We start from the raw sequence: 19,840 nt of genomic DNA on the forward strand, positions 1-19,840 counted from the left end.
CAATGTCCTCGATCCCAAGCAGAATGGGTTCCGTGCTGGTCACAGCACGGAGACGGCCCTTCTGGCAATGGTTGAACACCTGCGGATTGTGTTGGATGCAGGTCAAACGGCAGCGCCTATTCTATTAGATCTTAGCGCTGCCTTCGACACCGTGTCCCATCGCATCCTTCTACACCGTTTAGAGGACATTGGCATCTGTGGTTCGGCTCTGCAATGGTTCCACTCCTTCCTCAGTGATCGCTCCTTCTGCGTTGCCACCCCTCCTTTTCAGTCCAAGTACCATCCTTTGGACCTGGGGGTTCCCCAGGGCTCCTCGCTGAGTCCCACGCTTTTCAACCTGTACGTGCAGCCGCTGGCTGAGGTCGCCAGGCAGTGGGGCCTAACCATGGTCTCTTATGCCGACGACACTCAGCTAGCGGTTACGATCAGCGGGGATGCCGAGCAGGATGCCCCCAGGTTCTGAAACGGGCTGAGAGAGGTGGCCAGCTGGATGAATAACAACTGTCTCCAGCTGAACGCGAAAAAAACGGAGGTGATGATCGTTGGAAGAGATGCGGACCGCTGGGGGGACACTTGGTGGCCACCTGAACTGGGGCCGGCCCCTACACCAGTCTTGGAACTTAGGAATCTGGGAGTGTGGCTTGACCACACATTAAGCTTTGTGACCCATAACAAGAAAGTGGCGGCAGGTTGCTTTGGGGTCCTCCGCGGGCTAAGACCGGTGCTTAAATTCTTTGACGCCCCGACAAGACAGCTGGTCATCCAAGCGATGATTAGCTCCCGGTTGGACTACGCTAGTTCACTCCTTTTAGGAGCAAACCAAGCTGAGATTCTTCATCTACAACGGGTACAGAATGCAGCGGCGAGGGCGGTGGTCGGTTTGCCTCGGACCTGTCCCACCTCTAATACTCTTCGGTCCTTGCACTGGCTTCCGATCAAAAATAGAATTCATTTTAAGGCTCTTAGCCTGGTCTTTAAAATTCTACAAAAGTCGGCACCAGAGATACTTAACAAACTGGTCTCTCCCTATGTTCCAACTCGCCCACTAAGATCTCTTGGTCAATCCCTAGTGGTTGTCCCACGTTTCAGACTCAGCCGGATGGGCGGACGCTCCTTTCGAGTGAGAGCCGCGACTCTCTGGAACGCGCTTCCCTCAGAAATCCGCCTCTTAGATGATCTACTAACTTTTCGTAGGGCTCTGAAAACTTTTTTGTTTTAATTTTTGGTTTCAATCACTCCTGTTTTTTCTTTGTTTCTGGTTTTTAGTGTTGTGTTGTGTCCACCTTTCCCTGCGCCAGGACGCTCCTTCGCTGGAGCATCTGTGCGCATTAAAAATGATCATAACATAACATAACATAAGGCGTTTGGCAACACACTCCCACAGAAACACAATGATTACACAACAAAAAAGAGACTCCAAAAGGGGTATATAAAATATATATTTCTATATTATAAACCCATTAAGGCCAAAACAATAGGAATCACATATGTAGAGCAATAAAAGAAAGGTTTATAGGTTACAAATTACGTGAGTCATACGCATACTTTTTGGAGGTATGTGAATATCACTTTTAAATAGATGGTACTTTCCAAGGTATGCCATTTTAACGTTTTCCATTAGGTTCAACCAATAAATATTACATAAGCATCCCTTAAAATGCATGTGCACCGGTACTAAGATAAATCACTGTGCTGAACAGCCCTTCCTATCCGAGGGTAGTAAAACAGCAGAAATCACAACAGCTACGAATGGGGCAGTACTTCCCCGCAGTTCTGTGGTCCCCAGGACAGTGTTCTAAAGGAGGGAGTGTTGGTGAAAGCACTCCCGCCTCCTGGGCTATGAGCAGCCTCTTTCAGTTGCGTTTCATAGCGTTCAGCCAACATATGGGGGCTGTGGCGGACTGACAAAGTGACAAGGGTTCCTCTCCGGCACTAGGGCAGGAAAAGCCTAGGGACTCTGGGACCTTTTTTACGGCAAGACAAGGTCGTAGCTGCTTCCACAGACTTCAAGAGCGGTGTCCTCTCCTTGGCGCTGCAGCTCTCAAGTGTGAGGGGGGAGGAGACCTTTGGAGAGGGCAGCAATGATGCCTATAGGGAGAGGGTACCTCAGCACTACACCTGTCTCAAAGATGTTGCATGTTGTGGTTTCCCTTGCTGGGGGGATGCCCCGGAGGAAAACACACCCTGCTGTCTATGCAGTAGAAAGTGATTGACACGTACTGTTTTTTGAGCCAAGATCTCAGTGGTTCCTCAGCGCTACGGTCAGCATAGGATGCGGAAACACATGCTGCTCTCTATGACATAAGAACTCAACACACGCAGTCTGTGAAGCATGGAGTAATCAATCCCAGCTCCTGGGTAGAACACACTACTTCCGTACTCACCTGTGACGGAGTCCCACGGCAGAGGTATTCCGGTGAAATCTTTTATGGCCCTGAGATTGCAAGAACATGGGGCAAGCCAACAAGCCCTTGGGGAACACTTGCGGGGGAGGCAGGGCAGGGGCACAAAGAGAGCAGCAAGCACCAGGCCAGCACCTTTAGGTCAGGTAGAAAAGTGGCAGTCCCCCCTGCAACCCAGCAAAGCAGTCAATAAAATGGTGGCCCTCCTGGCAGCATACCAGTCCTCTGTCAATGTAAACATGTAGAGCAAGCAGCATCTGGTTACATGTCCCACGCAGTATCTGAAGATACGGGGTTAGAGCACCAGTACATATGCTCAAAAAATGTCTGATGTAGGGTGTGACTTCAAAGGAACCCTTAGAAGTGCACACAGATCCCTTTCATACCAGCCCTGGCTCCAGACGATCAGTAGGGAGTAAATCAGTCCTTTGTGTGAGGCCAGGACACAGCCTATTCAAAGTTAAATCAGAACCACCTTTCCCTCTCCCAGTCCAGGAAGACTATCAGTATACAGATGAATGCAGATGTATCCCCTGTCACACCCAGCCCGTCCTGTGGCTGTCTAGAAAGTATGCACAAAGTGTAGCTTTCACCCAGCCCAGACGTGTACTGGAGACAGGCTGCAATGCACACAGAGTTATAAGCACAGAGAAATACCTACTTCTAAAAGTGGTATTTCTAAAATATTAATGTGAAATCCAACTACAAGACAAAGTAGGATTTATCACTACTGCTCTATACATACCAAACATGGCAGCGCCACTTATTTTCTGATCGGGAATTATCACTTAAACTATATAAGGGAATGCTAGCTTATGAGAGGAGTAGGTTTCACAGCAATGAAAAGCTATATAGGCTGTTTGTCACTAACAGAACATGCCAAACATAAAGGTACATGTCCTTCCTTTTACTCGCACAGCACCCTGCCTATAGGGCTACCTATGGCCTACCTTAGGGGTGACCTATCTGTAATAAAAGGGGAGTTTAAGGCTTGGCAAGTAGATTTAAATGGCAAAACACACAAGATGATGGACGGAATGTTGCACAATGGCAAAACATTCACCCCCAGTCACAGATCTGGTTTTAATCCATCGTTATTTTGCTCACCAAGCCACCCCAGTTCAGACATGCCATATGCAAATCAGCCTTGACCCTGTGCCTCATGGGAACAGTCCAGCCCGAACTGCCAACCCATGTCTTTCCTGGACCGGAATCAAGCATCCTAGGACCGGTTTCTGGCTATCAGCCGTCTTCAGCCAGGATAGCTTGACTCCAGTGGCCTAGTGAGCAAGGGACCCACGTCTCGGCATACCCTTCCCACATAGGGTGAACAGCAAAAAAAACATGATGGACAGAATATTGCACAATGGCAAAACATGAACCCCCCCCCCCAGTCACAGATCTGGGTTTAATCCATCGTTATTTTGCTCACCAAGCCACCCCAGTTCAGACATGGCCATATGCAAATCAGTCTTGACCCTGTGCCTCATGGGAACAGTCCAGCCCGAACTGCCTGGCCATGTCTTTCCTGGACCGGAATCAAGCATCAAGATTTAAATGTCATGTCAAAGTAGCAGTAAACTTTGCAAACAGGCCCTGCAGTGGCAGGCCTGAGACAGGTTTAAAGGCTACTTCAGTAGGTGGCACATGCAGTGCTGGAGGCCCACTAATAGGATTTAATTAACTGGCCCTGGGTATATGATATTCCACTTTACAAGGGACTTACAAGTAAACCAAATACGCCAAGCAGTAGTGCCCCGAGTCCTACCATCAACAGAAAGAAAGTCCGAAAAATAGGAGGAGGAAGTCAAGACGTTTAGGGACAACCCTGTAGAATGAGCCAGGTCCAACAATTACACACCCATGGAAGCCTCTGCAGTAGGGCTTTTCATGGGGCCAATGTCCGTGAAAAGGACTGAATCACGGGAGTTAAGGGTATTTGCTGGATGCTTTTGCCGAGCATGCAGCAACATGCTTGCAGTCCTCACAGCCTACGTCTTCATTACTTTGGGTTTCAGTATCAGGGTATTGTTGTTGTGTCAGTACAGACCCTTATTTTAGCACTCAGGATCAAACAGAAGGCAGTTACTCATAAATCACCAGCACTTGCATCATAAAAGTGAAGCTCTTGGAAACAAACAAGCAAATGAGGGTAGAATTCCTCTAAAACAATGTACTTTGCATCCAAGACACTATTAGCCAGGGTAGATAAAAAGCGTCTTCATGGTTGAATGCAGTGTGACGTAGGAGTGTAAAGACTGGTGGGTATAAGACTTGGATTCATATGTACCCCAGCATCCTTTTGCGCTTTGGGCTTGGAGTATGATATCTAAAGGCAGAGTAAGCTGTGCTTGGATTCAAGTCTGTGAGCTCCACGCTGCATGCATATATTTAGGCAAAGCAACAGGGCACAAGTCGGGGCTACACGCAAGTGGATGGCATCCACGTTGGGCCCCACTGAAAAATATGCTTCATTCGTCCCGGTGTAATTTGCAAACACAGAGACACATTCAGCAGCGCCTTCACCTTGTGGTCTGCTTTCAATCCACAACAACATGCTGGGGGGAAGGGGGCTTTCTTGTTTCGGAGTTCTGACTCCTGCTGGGCCCATAACAAAGGCCGAATTTGAGGGGTCATCAGGTCTCCTTTTGTTCAAGTCTCCTGGCTGGCAGCAGTCAGGAGCCTCTCACCTAGAAGCAAATGCAGCAGAGGGGAAACAAAAGCTCCCACCGTGTTAGCACTTCACACATACTTTAAAGAGGCAGCTTTTCACTTTGTTCAGACTCTGTTTAGGAGATATGCATGCACTGTAAGAAGTCAGATGTGTTGGTCTTTCCCAGTATTTACACAAAATAAATAGCATCTATATAGTGCTTTACTACCCTGAGGAGGAGCTGTAATAATTTAAACATCAATATTTTTTCTTGTAAAGCACTATGGGTAGAGGAAGTTTGCACTGGCAAAAGCCAGCATTGTTTTATGTGTAGCTTACAAAAGTGTGAATCTTCTGCCTAAATCAGGAGGGTTTGCATGTATACTTGAATTGTGCTCCAATGTACTCTTGACAGACATGTTAAACATATATGTGAGGACTTAAGATCTGATGTCACTTCTTGTGATGCCACTTCCTGTGATATCACGCATTGTGATGTCACACGCCGTGATGTCACACGCCGTGATCTTCCGTGCCGTGATCACACTTACATACTGATTAACTAGGTTAGTCCCCCACTTCTGGTTTTTAGGACCTGTGCCCTGCAAAGCAGGATAATGTATGTTTTTAGGACCTGTGCCCTGCAAAGCAGGATAATGTATCTGTTGTTGTAAAGTACAAAGACCGCTTTTACCAGCTTACTCAATTTTTCCACAAGGCCATCTCGGGGAGATTCGTGCTGTTAGACTTCTGTGGTCTTCCCCACTACTCTCTGCCATAAAGCACTTCTCAAGTTTAAAACCAGAGTCGATAATTTAAGACACCTAAAAGAGGGATCATTTCATGAGGAACTAATAGTGTTTAAAAAATGCAATTTAAGCATAAAACGAACGCTAACAAATAACATTAAAAGACGAGATGGAAATGGCTTCGCTGCTTCAAAATCTACCCTGTGCGGAATGCAGAACAAGCAGATAAGAACACGAGGCTGAGACCAGTAACCTTGGGCTGCTGTCAGAGAGCGGATAACAGAGCCTAGAGATCAGTCCCTGCACAGAGAGGTGTGGGTCTCCCTCATTCTTTCCAGTTAGCGCCCTGCTTTTATTCACTGCACAGAAGGAGGAATATCTGTGTGCCACCACCTGCTAAAACGCCCTTCGCCGAAAGAGTCAAAAATGCTAATTTGGTCTCCCCCTCAATTGTGGGGAGAAAAAACCGCCTTATGGCTGTCGTAGAAGCTCAAATCTTCTCAAAGAAACACAAAGCTGCGCGGCCAATCAAGTCTGACAAACTCCTTCTACACCATGCATGGATTTCCTCCTTTTATTCCAAGTACTCCTGTTCCTTCTGTGACAGGTCCTCAATTCTTTAGACAATTAGTTTTGTCTCTGCCTCTTCTGCTGGGAGGTACTGGCATACATCCACTAATTGTATTCATAAATATTTTCTTAAACCCTACCAGAGAAAAATCTTCTGTTAGTCGCCACTCCTATGATGACATGCTCGATTCGGACCTCTTTATTCTCTTTAAGAACATCACGTTTCAATCATGTTTTTTTTGGGGTTCTCGGTTCAGATTTTCCAACTCTTTTTTTAGGCTTTGAGCTTTAAAGCACTTACGTTGTTGGTTTTCTACTTGAGAATTGTTTGCAATCGTTCTCTCTCTTTTTGGAAAATTGCGGCGATTTTCGAACGCACGTTGTTCGGTGGCAGTGCTGGGGTGGCCAAAAGACCTAGAAAATATACTTGTGGCTGGTGTTGCCGTTGTGATTGTCTAGTGATTCAGGACAATGCAACCACGGGTTACTTTACAGTAATTAAATTGAGCAATATATAGGTTTATATTTGCCATTGCGACCAAAAATGTTGTAGAGTTTTGTATGAGGAAAGCTTTGCAACTGCTGGATGTCCTCACACACTTTCCAATATTTAGCTCGCTAGTATCAACCAGACAGTAAAGTAGGTGATATGTCAGAAAGTATTCATTTCAAAACTAAAAGAAAAGGTCACGCCCTCAGCAATGACTGTCGGGGGTAAAAAGAGGCAGAGGCCACAGAAAAGTGAAGTCCCAGGTATCCTCAGTCTGGACAATGCATGATACTAACCGACTGAGTGTCAGGCTGTCAGTTGTACTCGGTGCACACTGGGGGATACCCAGAGACAAACCCTTTCCTAGGCCTCTTGCAGTAGACATAAATAACCTGAAAAATAGCAAACATTTGACAAAGTTTTGCTTTTAGGGAAACAATACTCGATAACTTTAATTTGCCTTGTGGAAATCACTTGTTAAAGCCACCCTGACTTCTCTGCCACCCCACCGCAAAAACTGCCCCCAAAAGGCGCTGGAAGGAAGGTATGAGTCAGGGGAAATTCCCCAGGACCGGCAGTGATTGTGTGAACAATGGAATTCTTGCTCAGAAATGCGATCAAGGCCCTGTGCTGGGGCCAAGTGCACCGCGCGGCCCTGCTGGCAGCGCACTGGGATTTAAATAGCCTGTTGGGGGCACCCAAGGTGATCGGGCGGAGAGGCAGCTGTACTGGCGGGGGCGCCGTCGGTCTGTCCGAGAGACAGCTCCAGTACTTTGGAGTCTATTCAGCAACAGCGTTCGCCCAACAGGCCTTTCTGTGCAGCTGGGGTTCTGCGAAGAAACCCCCTCCACCCATGGCTGTACAAAATATCACTGCACGGCCTTCTCGTTCTTTCTATGGATGATAACCATACCATTTCTACTACGTTGAAACGTCACAGCTAGGATGCACAGCTCTGTAGGCCTTGGTTACAGGTGAGTCGCGGAAATCTCTTATAAAAGGATAAAGATTAAAGATGTACTTTTATGACATTACACCTGAACGCTGTATAATACTATTAGCCTGTCAGATATGTCTACAGTGAGGCTTTTGACCCAGGCATGCCATACGAAGTGCCGGTTGGAAGCAAAGGGGAGGGCTCGCTATAAAGTTGAGAGGTGAGTGGAAGGTGGTGTGGAGATCAAGGGTGAATGAAGGTCAAGCCCTGGATGAATGGGGAAAATTCAGCAACACATCCTTTTTACGCTGAATTCCCAGAATAAAAAAAAACAACCTAAAATCAAGTCCTTTTTCCCACCAATGTAACTGTTACCTTTAAAAAGTAAATAAAACACAATTCTTAAAAGCTGGCCGGCTGGCGCAATCTTTTTCCTTCTTTGCTAACCACCCTCCATACGCTTAAAGTGGAAGACACGCCCATGTTATTTTGTTACTTTACTTTAATGCACTGGCATGAAGGCCCAACACGAGTGTTGTGGGCCCCCTTCCGGCTCACTTTACAAATGGGTCATCCACTGTTGTGTAATTGTATGGTGAGGAGAATTATATAAATAACTAGCTGTGCACGATGAGACCAAACGCTTCATAAAAGTTGAGCGCCTTACCGAGGAATATTGTCATGCTTAACAGGATCTTGTCACAGCACCAACATATAGAATACTATAATAACGTGTATAGAGCGTCGGGGTGGGGGGGGGTACTCCCCTGGCAACCACCAAGTGGAGGAGAGGTCTACCTTCACTTAACGAATCAATGAATGAGACACCAAATTGATTTGCCACATTTTTTTCCAGAGTTGGGGTTACTTTTCTACTTTGACATGGAACCATAACGTGCACCATAGTAGACACTGTGCGCAGTGTACACCCCCCCCCCACTGCCCATAATTCAGATCCAATGCAGAATACAAACCCCATGGACACATTTGTGCACATATATTGTATAGATAGATTCCGAGGATTATGATCAACCTGGTCCAACATTCTTTAACAGGAGGTTCAAGTTTCCATGTGTAAGTACCATTGTACACAATTTTGCAAAACAATTAACAAAATCTTCACTTTCCCGTTAAAATAGAGGCTCTTCGAGCAATAGTAGGCTATGGCTGTGCCACAAAGAACGATATATAGTTTCCCACCCATCCTCCAAATTAACATAGTGACAAAATATACTAACATAACAGAGTGAAATCTGATTCCCAAAGGGTACCCCCCCCCCACTTACTTCAAGAGCTGGGCTGTCATTTAACAAAATAATGCATTCTGTGTATTGTAGATTTGGTTGCATCATGTGAACTAATTAGAAATAACACACGCGTTGCCAACGATTTGTAACTGTAAAGTCCAGAACTGGAAACACTGATGAGATGCTGTGAGGTGGCTACTATAGATTTAAGGGCTACAGAAACCAGTAAACAACGAATCAAGAACTCCAAAAGCCAATGCCAGACAAATCAATTGCAGGAGCCATCAGATTCACTTCAAAATAATGTTTCAGCAACAGGTACTCACTTCCGCCGGAACATCTCTGCAAATATACAGCCCACACTCCACATGTCCACTGGGGTTGCATATGTTGCCTGGAGCAGTACTTCAGGTGCTCTGTACCACAGAGTGACCACCTGCAAAGTAATATTGACAGTAAATCACAGGTAGGAAGCACACCAGTCAACATTACAAAGCAACATTTCCTCTCCTCAAACATCCTGATGTTGAAAGGCTAACAAGCCTCTGTTTCTCCAACTGCCCGGTAGATGTGTCCAGAATCCACTTACTTCATGACAATTAAAACCTCTTTGAGGGTTAGCTACTGTCGAAGTGAATGGTCACCTGTTGTGGGAGGCTACTTAGTTACAGTAAACAAAACAAAAAACACACAGCTTTTAAATTGTTGACAATAAATGCTATGGTATCAAAAAGAGTATGGAAGCATTAGCAAAAGTGAAACCTTTATAATCGCTTAAGAAAATAAATCTCGGGAAATATATCAGAATAAGAAAAAGAAGACTAGCTGGGTCCCTTGTGTAGGAAGCTGGCTCTGTATATACTATAGCAAAGTAAGGTAGTGTGCACAGAGTCCAGTGGCTCCCCAAAGGTAGGCAGAGGCTAACGTAGGTAATACCTTAGTCTCTATTTGTGGTAGTGTGGGCGAGCAGTAAGGCTTTATCACAGAGTAGTGTTAAGCATTTATTTTACACACTCAGGCAAGAAATTATGTCACACATTCAAACACTGAACTCAGACCAATTTGTTTGTATACAAATATTATTTAGTTGTATTTTATTTTCTAGAACCAATCCAGGCATGGTACAGGTAAGTATAATAGTACTTTGCAAGAATAATGCAGTTAAATGCAGTTGAATGCAATTGGATTGGTTACAGGTAAGTCATTTGTTCATAAAACTGTTGGAATTACTTTTTATTTACTATTGAGTAAGAAAGGGGCTGCAGGCATCGGTGGAGACTTGAGGTAGGTCAGGGGTCACCAGATACCTGGTCAGGATCGCCGGGGAGACCTCCTCGTGGTGTTGGGCCACTCAAACTCAGGCGGTGGGCATTGGGTGCAGACTTGCGGATTCGGTCGGAGCCAGAGTCAGTGGGTAAGCAAATCCGGTGCTCACGGAAGACAAAGTCTGGTTGGAGAAGGCAGGACAGGTCCTCTGGGTTCTTGGGGGCTGCTGGCTGTAGGACACACCTGGATTTCGCTGTAGCAGGTTGTGGTCGGGACAGGCCGGTAGGGCTGGGGCCAAGTCAGTTGGTGTCCTCCTCTTCTTCCTTCAGCACAGCTCTTTGGTCCTTATTCTTGATTCTTCGTCTCTGAGGAGGCAAGGTTCAGGGTTGCCCCTAGACAACTAAATTTAGGAGAGTTACAGGTAGGTACAGTTTGGGATCAATGTGTCCCTTTCTTGGGGTGGGTACAACCCCCCTTCTCCACCCTCCAGTGGTAGGGGGGCATAAGCCTTGCTCTGGTTGGCCGGGTCCCCCCATCTTCAAGATGGAAGGGACTGAGAGTTGTGCTTCACCTCGCCTTCTACACCTGAGGGGTGGGGTTGGCAAAGGTAGGCACACCTCTCCTCCTAACTTGGTTTTCCCGCCGATTCTCCTGGCCAAAGTGGGGGTCAGAACCGGTGGGGGCCAGTTGCTGGGAGCAGTAAATGGCTGGGGTAGCACACAAAGGTGGCAGGCCTTTGAAGCTACCCCTTTGTGGACCCAGCCCATCCTGGGGTAGGAGGCTTGGCACCTTGTCCCAGGATGTGCTTTGTTTCAGGACCCCGAGAGTAGCAGGCTCTCGGCCCAGGGGTCTAGAAGCATGTCTGGTGGTGGCAGCTGGCGAGCAGCCACCCAGCCAGGACACTAGAGATAGGTCGTTTTTCAGGGGGCATCTCTGAGTTGCCCTCTGACTTCATTTATCATTAAATCCCACACTGGCATCAGTGCGGCTTTAATGTACTGAGAAGTTTGATATCAAACTTTCCAGTTTTCAGAAAAGTAAGGTGCTGTGGAATTCGTACTGACAAACTCCCATACCATATACTCTTTATGGCTTTACTGCACTTGCAATGTCTAAGAATAGACTTAGACACTCTAGGGGTACAGGGTGCATGCACCTGTACCCTCACCACTGATATAGTGCACCCAGCTAGAGGGATGGCTTACCTATGCCAGGGCAGGGCAAATATGTCACTGAGCAGCTGGAAAGCAGTAGTATAAAATGGGGGATGGACAGAAGTAGTGGGATAGGTTCATGATCGTTTTAACTGAAAATATTCCATGCAAATTTGAAGATAGCTCTCATCCCACGATCCTTCCGAAAATAGTCAATTTGCTTATACGTGCATATCCTTGGAGGGTGATGTCATGTCTTGCCCTCTTATATGTTCTTGGTCACACCTGCTTTTCTTCTAGATGTCTTGGAATGATGTGTACAGAATGTTATCCATGTCACAAGGTGGGAGACTAGAACTGGACAAAAGGATTGGGAGGTCGAGTAGGAAGTGGTCCTGCTCTTGGTGGATCAACTCTTCTGTAGTTGCATAAACTGAGTCTCTGACTCCGCTCTACAAGGTTTGTTTTCACACCCACAGGTGACACGAATCAACTTAGTTCAATGCACCAATGCCTGAATGTGAAAGACCTGTTTTTGTAGCCCCGCAAAAAATTCACCCAATACAGAGTTGAAGTGACATCAATGCTTTTGGGTTACTAACAGCCCCTAAACAGGTATCCAGGGACACCGTGGTGATTGGAAACACAATATACACAGTGTACTTCTCAATACCACACACAAAACTGCACTAAGAAAAAAAGGCACTTTAACTAAAAGGTACATTTATTTCAGCAGTTGCACCCTGTTACTTAGCACAGCAAAAACACACACAGAATATATATAATTAAAACAGCAAACAGGAAGTTACAAATAAAAAGATTTCAATTAAAAGTTCTATGTTGGTTAAAATGTTATCTAAAGAACTCAACACCCTAAACCCTACTTCACTGCACAATGCTTGAAGATCATAGAGTAGAATAACTTGTATGTAGATTTTCAGAACATTGCATACTTGTCTATAGCCAAGCGCTATGATATTAATAGACAGGAAGGCTGTGTTGCCTGCGTAAGGCAAACGCATCACATCAGCATCATTTCCTCAAGGACTCGGGCTCGATATCAGCTTTCACTAGAAAGTGCGATACAGCAGCATCTCTGTTAGGCAAGATCTTCTCTGGCATTAACTTGCATGATAATCTGGGGTGAAGGACCTCTCCTGACAAGTGGTCAAGTGGCAGTCCTTTTAAACTATTCCCTATCTAAGATGGAATTTCCCATATCACCGTAGGAATGGCTGGTATAACCAATGAGCTTCAAGATGCATTTTGTAAACAAATAAGTTAAAAATACGACAATTCAGACTACATTGTGTTAGCTATTCTTCTTGTCTGATTTGAAATAGAGATAACAAGGCACTTGTTCCGGACTGATGTCACATCAAGTGTCTTGTTCATGCCTATGTATTAGTGACTTGGCATTTTCACAGGTTCTTGGAAAGATAAGGACAGACGACATCTGCGTCAAACACGACATGTTGATGATTCTGCAAAAATAGTCGTAGTCTACTTCCAATGGAGTCAGGCCTTAAAGTATTTAAGTCATCTCTCTTCCCTTTGATGGGAACAGGCTACGTCTTAGATGAAGCTTTTTCTTGGGAGCTGCAGGTTAGTAAACTCACACCAAATTGCATTCTATTGCTCAAAACTTTATACAAGGTGCTTCCTATCATGCCATTAGGATCTCAAACTCATTCAATAAAACAATAAAACTCTTGCAAATCTACTACTTAACTCTTTGTACTTGGTATTTTCCAAGTACCTTCTATCAAATTTCATTTGATCTGAACAAATGCCAATCTGCTCATCTTTTAGCCTGGCACCGGCACATTTTCTGAAAGTTCTCTGTAACCTGCATGCTTGCTGGATAATTTGTGAAGGGGGGCTGATCCTCCTGTTCTCGCCAAACTGACCCCAAAAACCTCAACCGTCTACTTTCCAACTTGAAAACCGAATCCTGTTTTCTCTTATTCTGAAGGGCCTTCATGTACACAAGGATGTGACTCAGATTGTAACACCTTTCTAGGGACTGGTAATCATTTTTTATATTAGTTTTGACATAAAATATTAACCCTGCTTAGAAGTGTGTACCTGGATATAAACTGGGTTTCTGTTTTTTGTGTGTTGGAAAAGTCACATTGGGGCGGGAGCTTTCCCATAGTTGAAGCCTGGTGATCAGCGACATGATGTACACTATGGAGATATCCTCTTCTAGCAACTGTGCTTGCTCGGGTGTTAGGACTGGTATTCATCGGTGTCAGAGGGGAGTAGAGCTTCAGCTGTGTAGAGAGCCACATAAAAATTGTGGCTTGTCATGCCATATCACAAGAATTGAAATGTGTTGTTTGCGAGATAAATTTCTTCCGGATAACCACATTCAGTGTGTCCCACAACATCTGGACAGTCGTGTCTGGAGTATCATTGAGACTGAGGAAATCTGCTAGGCAGCGGTTAAACTTGTCGGCTACCATGTGGTGTTTCAGTAAGTTATTGGTAAGCCTCTACAACGCATGAGAGTGTCTGTATGGGGCATTTGCAGCGCTATTATAATGGGCGAGTGATCAGAAAGGGGCAACGCTTCAATGTTGATGCATATAGTCTTTGCGTGCTTGTGCGTAGAACCCCCCAAAAAGTGCAGCCTAGCATACGTCTGCCTGAGGTGAAATAAATAGTGTAGTAGCATTTTGTGGGGTGAAAGTCTCACTATATATCCACCAGCCCTATGTCCTTCATCTATTTGAGGATCCTCTTCTTTAGTGCCCCAGTAAGCCCCATCCTGAGTGCGAATCTATCCAGGTCAGTTTCCATAACTATGTTAAAGGTCCCATCCAATCAGTACGTCCCTATCAGGGGAAGGCATAACTTATGTGAGAGCAGATTTAAGGAACATCTCCTAATTCTTGGTTGAAGCTAATATGGTGGCCAGGGTTTGGGTGGTGGGTCCAATCAGGACGCAAGGTGCCAATAGTCATTCTGGTATGTCCAAGAGTGCGTCTAGAAGTTTGCTGTTGAATTTATTAGCCAGTATGATTGCTACATTCCCGACTTTGGGAACCCTGAGGAGAAAAACGGCCTGGAGAACCAGAGAGATTGCAGTCTCGACCAGTCTCATTTGATGTGTTTCCTGAAGCAAACATTTGTCACAATCTGTGTCACGCAAAAAGAAGAGCACAGTCACATGCTTGGCTGGAGCTTTGAGGCCTCTCACATTAAAACTTATGTTTTTCACCACTGCAAGATTGGAGAGGTATGTTGGCACCCCCAGACTGACCTAAGAAGCAGTGTGTTCCCGTGTGCAGGTTTAGGCGTGGAAATGGTAACTCTTGTTGACAGTCCTTAATCAACATTTCCCCCCCCCCCCCCCCCCCACCCAACATCAACAACAATGAACTTCATTCATTCGGAAGGGAAGTTCACCCTGCCTATATTGGCACCACCTAGGCACGCTGACAACAGTTACTTTTCGCGACTTTCTATGCCAGAACCACAGTCAAGAAGTACACTGACCACTAGTTGGAAAACTTGGGCCCTAAAATGTGAAAGCTGTGTGCCTAGAAATCCGTTCGCAGAGCAGGGAGGATAGGTGGGTCAGTAAGGAATCTGCAGCTAGATAGAGTTTTTACTTGATGAGGCGTTACCAAAGGTAAGTAACTTGTTCATTTGATAGAGACCTTTAGCTGCAGATTCCTTACCTTAGAATAGAAACACAAGCAATACCTCCCAGGACGTGGGTCTGCAGACCAATTTCACACGAGGAAGTCCTGCAGGACCTAATGGGCAAAGCCCATCCCTATGGACCGGACAGTCCAGACAGTAGTGTTTGATAAACATGTGCAGAGAAGCCCACGTTGCTGCCTGGAAGATGTCCACGTCTGGAACAGCGCGAGCTACCGCAGTTTTCGCAGCTTTAGCTCTGGCGGAATGAGCATACAAACCCTCAGGGGGGTTGCATTTTAGCCAATGTGCAGCAGATTTTGTTTCAGAGTACGATCCATCATGAGATGGTCCTTTTCTGTATGAACTGTCCCTTCTTCAATCAAACATACCCCACGAAGAGGTGGTCATCCACCCAGAAAGGGAATACATTTCTGTACAACATGCCACAAATGTTGTTCAACTACAGGCATAAATCGTCTTGGAGGAGGCACGCCTGGCTGCCAAGATAATGTCACAGACTTCGGGAGGAAGGTTGAAAGCTGTTAACTGTCACTGCTCAATCTACACGCAAGAAGGTGGAGCGTTGACAGGTTCGGGTGGAGAACCCACCCCTACTGATGTGACAGGAGACAGTCCTGAAGGGGCAGCAGTATCCGAGGATCGATGGCCATGCTCAACAGCCCAGGTAACCAGACTCTTCATGCCCAATCCAGAACCACAAGGATGACTTGGCTGCAGTTGTTCCTGATCTTCTTGAGAACACTGGGCAGGAGTGTTGTAGGCGGAAGGGAGGCCTGAGCTCAACTCTAGACAAAAAGCGTCTCGGAGAGCCACTGTGAAAACTCCAGCGCGAAGAACTGCTGACATTGCACTTTGTCATCATGGATGACCAGATATAACCTTGGCTCTCCTCACTGCTGAAAGAGACCTAGCTCCACTTCCATATGGAGACGCCATTCGTTATCTGCGAGGAATCTTTGGATGATTTCATCCGCTCTGGCGTTTGAAGAACCCACCAAATGTTGAACCACCAGGGATATGCCCTGATGTTCCAGCAATGTGCAAAGATGCAGGGCCTCTTGACCAAGGGTCTACGACCCCATGACGCTGCAGAATCAAGTGGTGGGGGTGTTGTCCGTGAACACCTTCACCCCCCTTCCCTGGATGGAAGTTAAAAAGCTTTCAATGTCAATCGGATCGCTCGTAGCTCCAACAGGTTGATGTGGGGGTCCAGATTCCAGAGTCCTCTGATCTCCACCTCTCCCAGATGGCCACCCCATCCCAGGAGTGGATCATCTGTCCCTAATGTGAGATCTTGTTGGGGAATGGAGAGGGGTCTGCTGCTGACCCAAACGTGGTTCGCTAACCACCACTACAGATCTTTCGCAGTGCCCTCCGGGATCTGGACCATGCTGGAGAAATTTCCCCATATGTTGCACCCACTGGAACTTCAGGCCCCAATGCAGAGCCCGCATATGCCAGCAGGCATGTGTCACCAGCAGGATGCAAGAGGCCATGAGGCCCAGCAGCCTCCGAGTGTCTCACAGAAATCCAGGATAGCGGCTGAAACATCGGCAGGATAGCCTGAATATTCGGGACTAGCGGTGTGGCATGAGAGGCACAAACTTCATTGAGTCTAGAACAGCTCAAATGAAAGGGAGCAACTGAGAGGGAGTCAGGTGTGACTTCGGCACACTGACAGTGAACCCCAGAGAATGCAGGAGGTCCGCCATAGTCTGGAGGTGGGACACAGTCTAGGGCGAGCCCGCCTTCATCAGCCAGTTGTTGAGAAAGGGGAAGACTGGCACCCCCGATCTCTGCAGATGAGCTGCAACCACTGCCATCACCTTGGTGAACACCCGAGGGGCGCTAGTGAGGTCAAAGGGGAGCACAGCAAACTGAAAGTGCCCATGGCCCATTGTGAACCACTGGTAAATAGGACGGGAACATGAAAATATGCTTCCTGCAAGTCCAACGCTCCCATCCAGTCTCCTGGGTCCAGCGCAGATAGGACCTGAGAAAGAGTGAGCATTTTGGAAGATGTTGAGGGAGTGCAGGTCTAGGATAGGAATATGGCCTCCATCCTTCTTGGGCACCAGAAAGTAGCGGGAATAACAAGCACAACCCACCTCTGGGGTCTGCACTCTTTATATGGCTCCTTTAGACAAAAGAGCCATCACTTCCCAGCGGAGAAGAGATGGGTGGTCCTTTGTCAGCATGTCGTATGTAGGTGGCATTGAAGGAGTGGCAGTCTCGAAGGGGAAGGCGCAGCCTTTTCGGACAATATACAAATCCCACCTGTCTGATGTTATGGACTGCCAGTGGGGCAATTGTTAGCAAATCCTGTCACCCACTGGGTCTCATGATGGTAAACGTACAGACTAGGAGTGTTTGGAGCCTGTAGCTGCAGGGGGGTGGGGGGACTGAACCGACTGCTGGCCACCCGACCAACAGGGCCGGTAGGTACCATGGCCACACAGACTGGAAAGCTTTCGCACCGTGATGGCTGGGTGGATAAGGGCACAGTAGTACGCCCCTTATGTGGATGCATTGAGGGGGGTGAGGGGCCATGGAAAGGCCCAAACACCTGGTTGTGGCCCTCCTGTCCTTACAGCACTCCAGGGCCGAATCCGCCTTGTCTCCAAAAAGACCGGAGTCATCAAAGGCCATATCCATGAGTGAAGTCTGGACGTCTCCAAAAACCCAGTAGTTCTCAACCAGGTGTGGCATCGCAGCGCCACTGTCGACAAAACCGCTCTGCCTAGTGAGTCAGGGGTGTCTAGTCTATATCTAATGGTGAACTTAGCTGCATCCGTCCTGTCGGCAACAGCTTGGAAGAGCACTGCCTGGGGCTCCTCTGGGACCGTTGGCAGCAACTGCAATACCGTATCCCACAGAGCATGGCAATAGTGGCCCAAAAGTCATGCAGTGATCACCGATCGCAATACCAGGCTGGAGGAAGAAAACATTTTCTTGCCTAAATTGTTAAGCCTCTTGGATTTCAGTTTTGGCAGGGTAGTTGGGAATGCGCCTGGATTTACATGTGAAGTGGAGAGTTGGACTACCAAGCTCTCCGCAGTAGGATATTCCATGAGGAATTTAGGGTCCCCTGGAGCAGGACATCAGTAAGTGTTTTGTTGAATAGGAGAAGTAGTTCGGAAGGGGATACTCCCGGGCTGAAGTACTTCAGTCAAGATATCAGCCTTGACTGCCACCATGGGCAAACTAAGGTTCAGATCTCAGGCTGCCCTCCACACCACCTTAGCGAATGAAACTCCCTCCTCTGTAGTCTCAGTAGGGGAAGAAAACATGCCAGTATCTGGAGAAGTGTCCAGTCCACTAGCTTCACTATGATCCAGGACAACAATGTGCAATCATCCGGACCCAACACTAGGCGGCGATCTATGCACAGATATGAATATCAGCAGCCCTACATGCCAAGAACAGATGCATACTGCTAAGTAGCATATTCCTTACATCCCCTGCCACAGAGCCGGAGGGGTGTCCTCAGGTACCGACTTGGGCTAAGACTCATGGAAGAATGGGAGAGGACCTCTGGGCTCTGAAGAATCCCAGCCTTATGGATCCTTGGACTGGTGTTGGGATCATCTGTTCTTGGCATGTAGGGCTGCTGATATTCATATCGCCCACCCGCCTCCCCGGTGCCTGTCGCAGCTGCAGCATTCACTCTTTGCATGGACATCTCTTACTGTACTATACTCCATCTCTGCCACAATGGCGAAAAACAATCTGGGGATGGAGAGAATGCCCATGCGCACTGTAGTCCAAGGGAGGAGCCACCTATCTCGTGATACTTCGAAGACTCTTCCAGGACAACAATGTGCAATCATCCGGACCCAACACTAGGCGGCGATCTATGCACAGATATGAATTCAGCAGCCCACATGCCTCGAACATGAGGATGGTGGTGCCAGGAGCGTCAGTCCACATGGCACGACTGGGGTGGATCCCTGAGGCCCACCTGGCTCCGATGGTGTGGATCCAGTAGGGGCCCCTCCCAAACCCGTGGGGCCTTAAGGCGTGCCAGAGGGACCGGGCCACTCAAATACGAGTCCCATGGCCTCATAAAAGTCTCGAAGTTGAGCGGAGGGGCGCTCCACCTACTGGAAACATCGGGAGGCCCAGAGACTGCCCAGGCACTGGCACACCTCTGGACAGAGGCCTTTAGTGATGCTCCATCATCAGCCGACGGACAAGATGAAGTTGGAGCATGCCGAGACTTACCGGAATGGCTAAACGACTTGGAGTGCGAAGACTACCTCGGACTCTGCAAACGCTCTCAGGATCTTCCTCTCGATGGGGACCTCGAGCATCGCACGTCGAGCTGTCAGGAGTTTGGGGGATCGCTTCCTCAAGGCCTTCGCATTAATGCTGTGTCAGTCGGGACAGACCTTCGGGTCATGGTCTCGTCGAAGCACTAGAGGCAAACAATGTGTAGGTCCGTCACAGACATCTGTCGGTGACCGGCACAGCAAGGCTGAGAGCCAGCCTTCTTTGATGATATTTCGGCCACAACAGGAGGTAAGACTTCAAAAAAGACTGACAAAACGTCGAAAAAAGCTTAGCCAAAAGTGACTAAGGGGTAACTCTTCCTGGATCTGCGCTGACTGGCGCGGAAAGAAAAGAATGGATGTCTGCGTGCGTAGGTGGCACCTATAAAGGCACCCCGAACATCACTTCCAAAGCGGCCGCCGCTA

General features: G+C 47.3%; 1 protein-coding gene across 2 annotated transcripts in view; it reads right to left on the reverse strand.

Annotated features, from left to right (window-relative positions):
* The window catches only part of CDK4 (cyclin dependent kinase 4), a 304,146-nt gene that overhangs the window by 80,296 nt on the left and 204,010 nt on the right, over nucleotides 1-19,840 (reverse strand). For both annotated transcript variants that reach the window (XM_078688767.1, XM_078688760.1), the window contains exon 5: nucleotides 9,375-9,484. In XM_078688767.1, the coding sequence (XP_078544893.1) occupies nucleotides 9,375-9,484 (110 nt within the window). The remainder of the gene's footprint in view (nucleotides 1-9,374; nucleotides 9,485-19,840) is intronic.

This window comes from Lissotriton helveticus, chromosome 1_1 (genome assembly GCF_964261635.1).
Source record: "Lissotriton helveticus chromosome 1_1, aLisHel1.1, whole genome shotgun sequence".
NCBI lineage: Eukaryota > Metazoa > Chordata > Amphibia > Caudata > Salamandridae > Lissotriton > Lissotriton helveticus.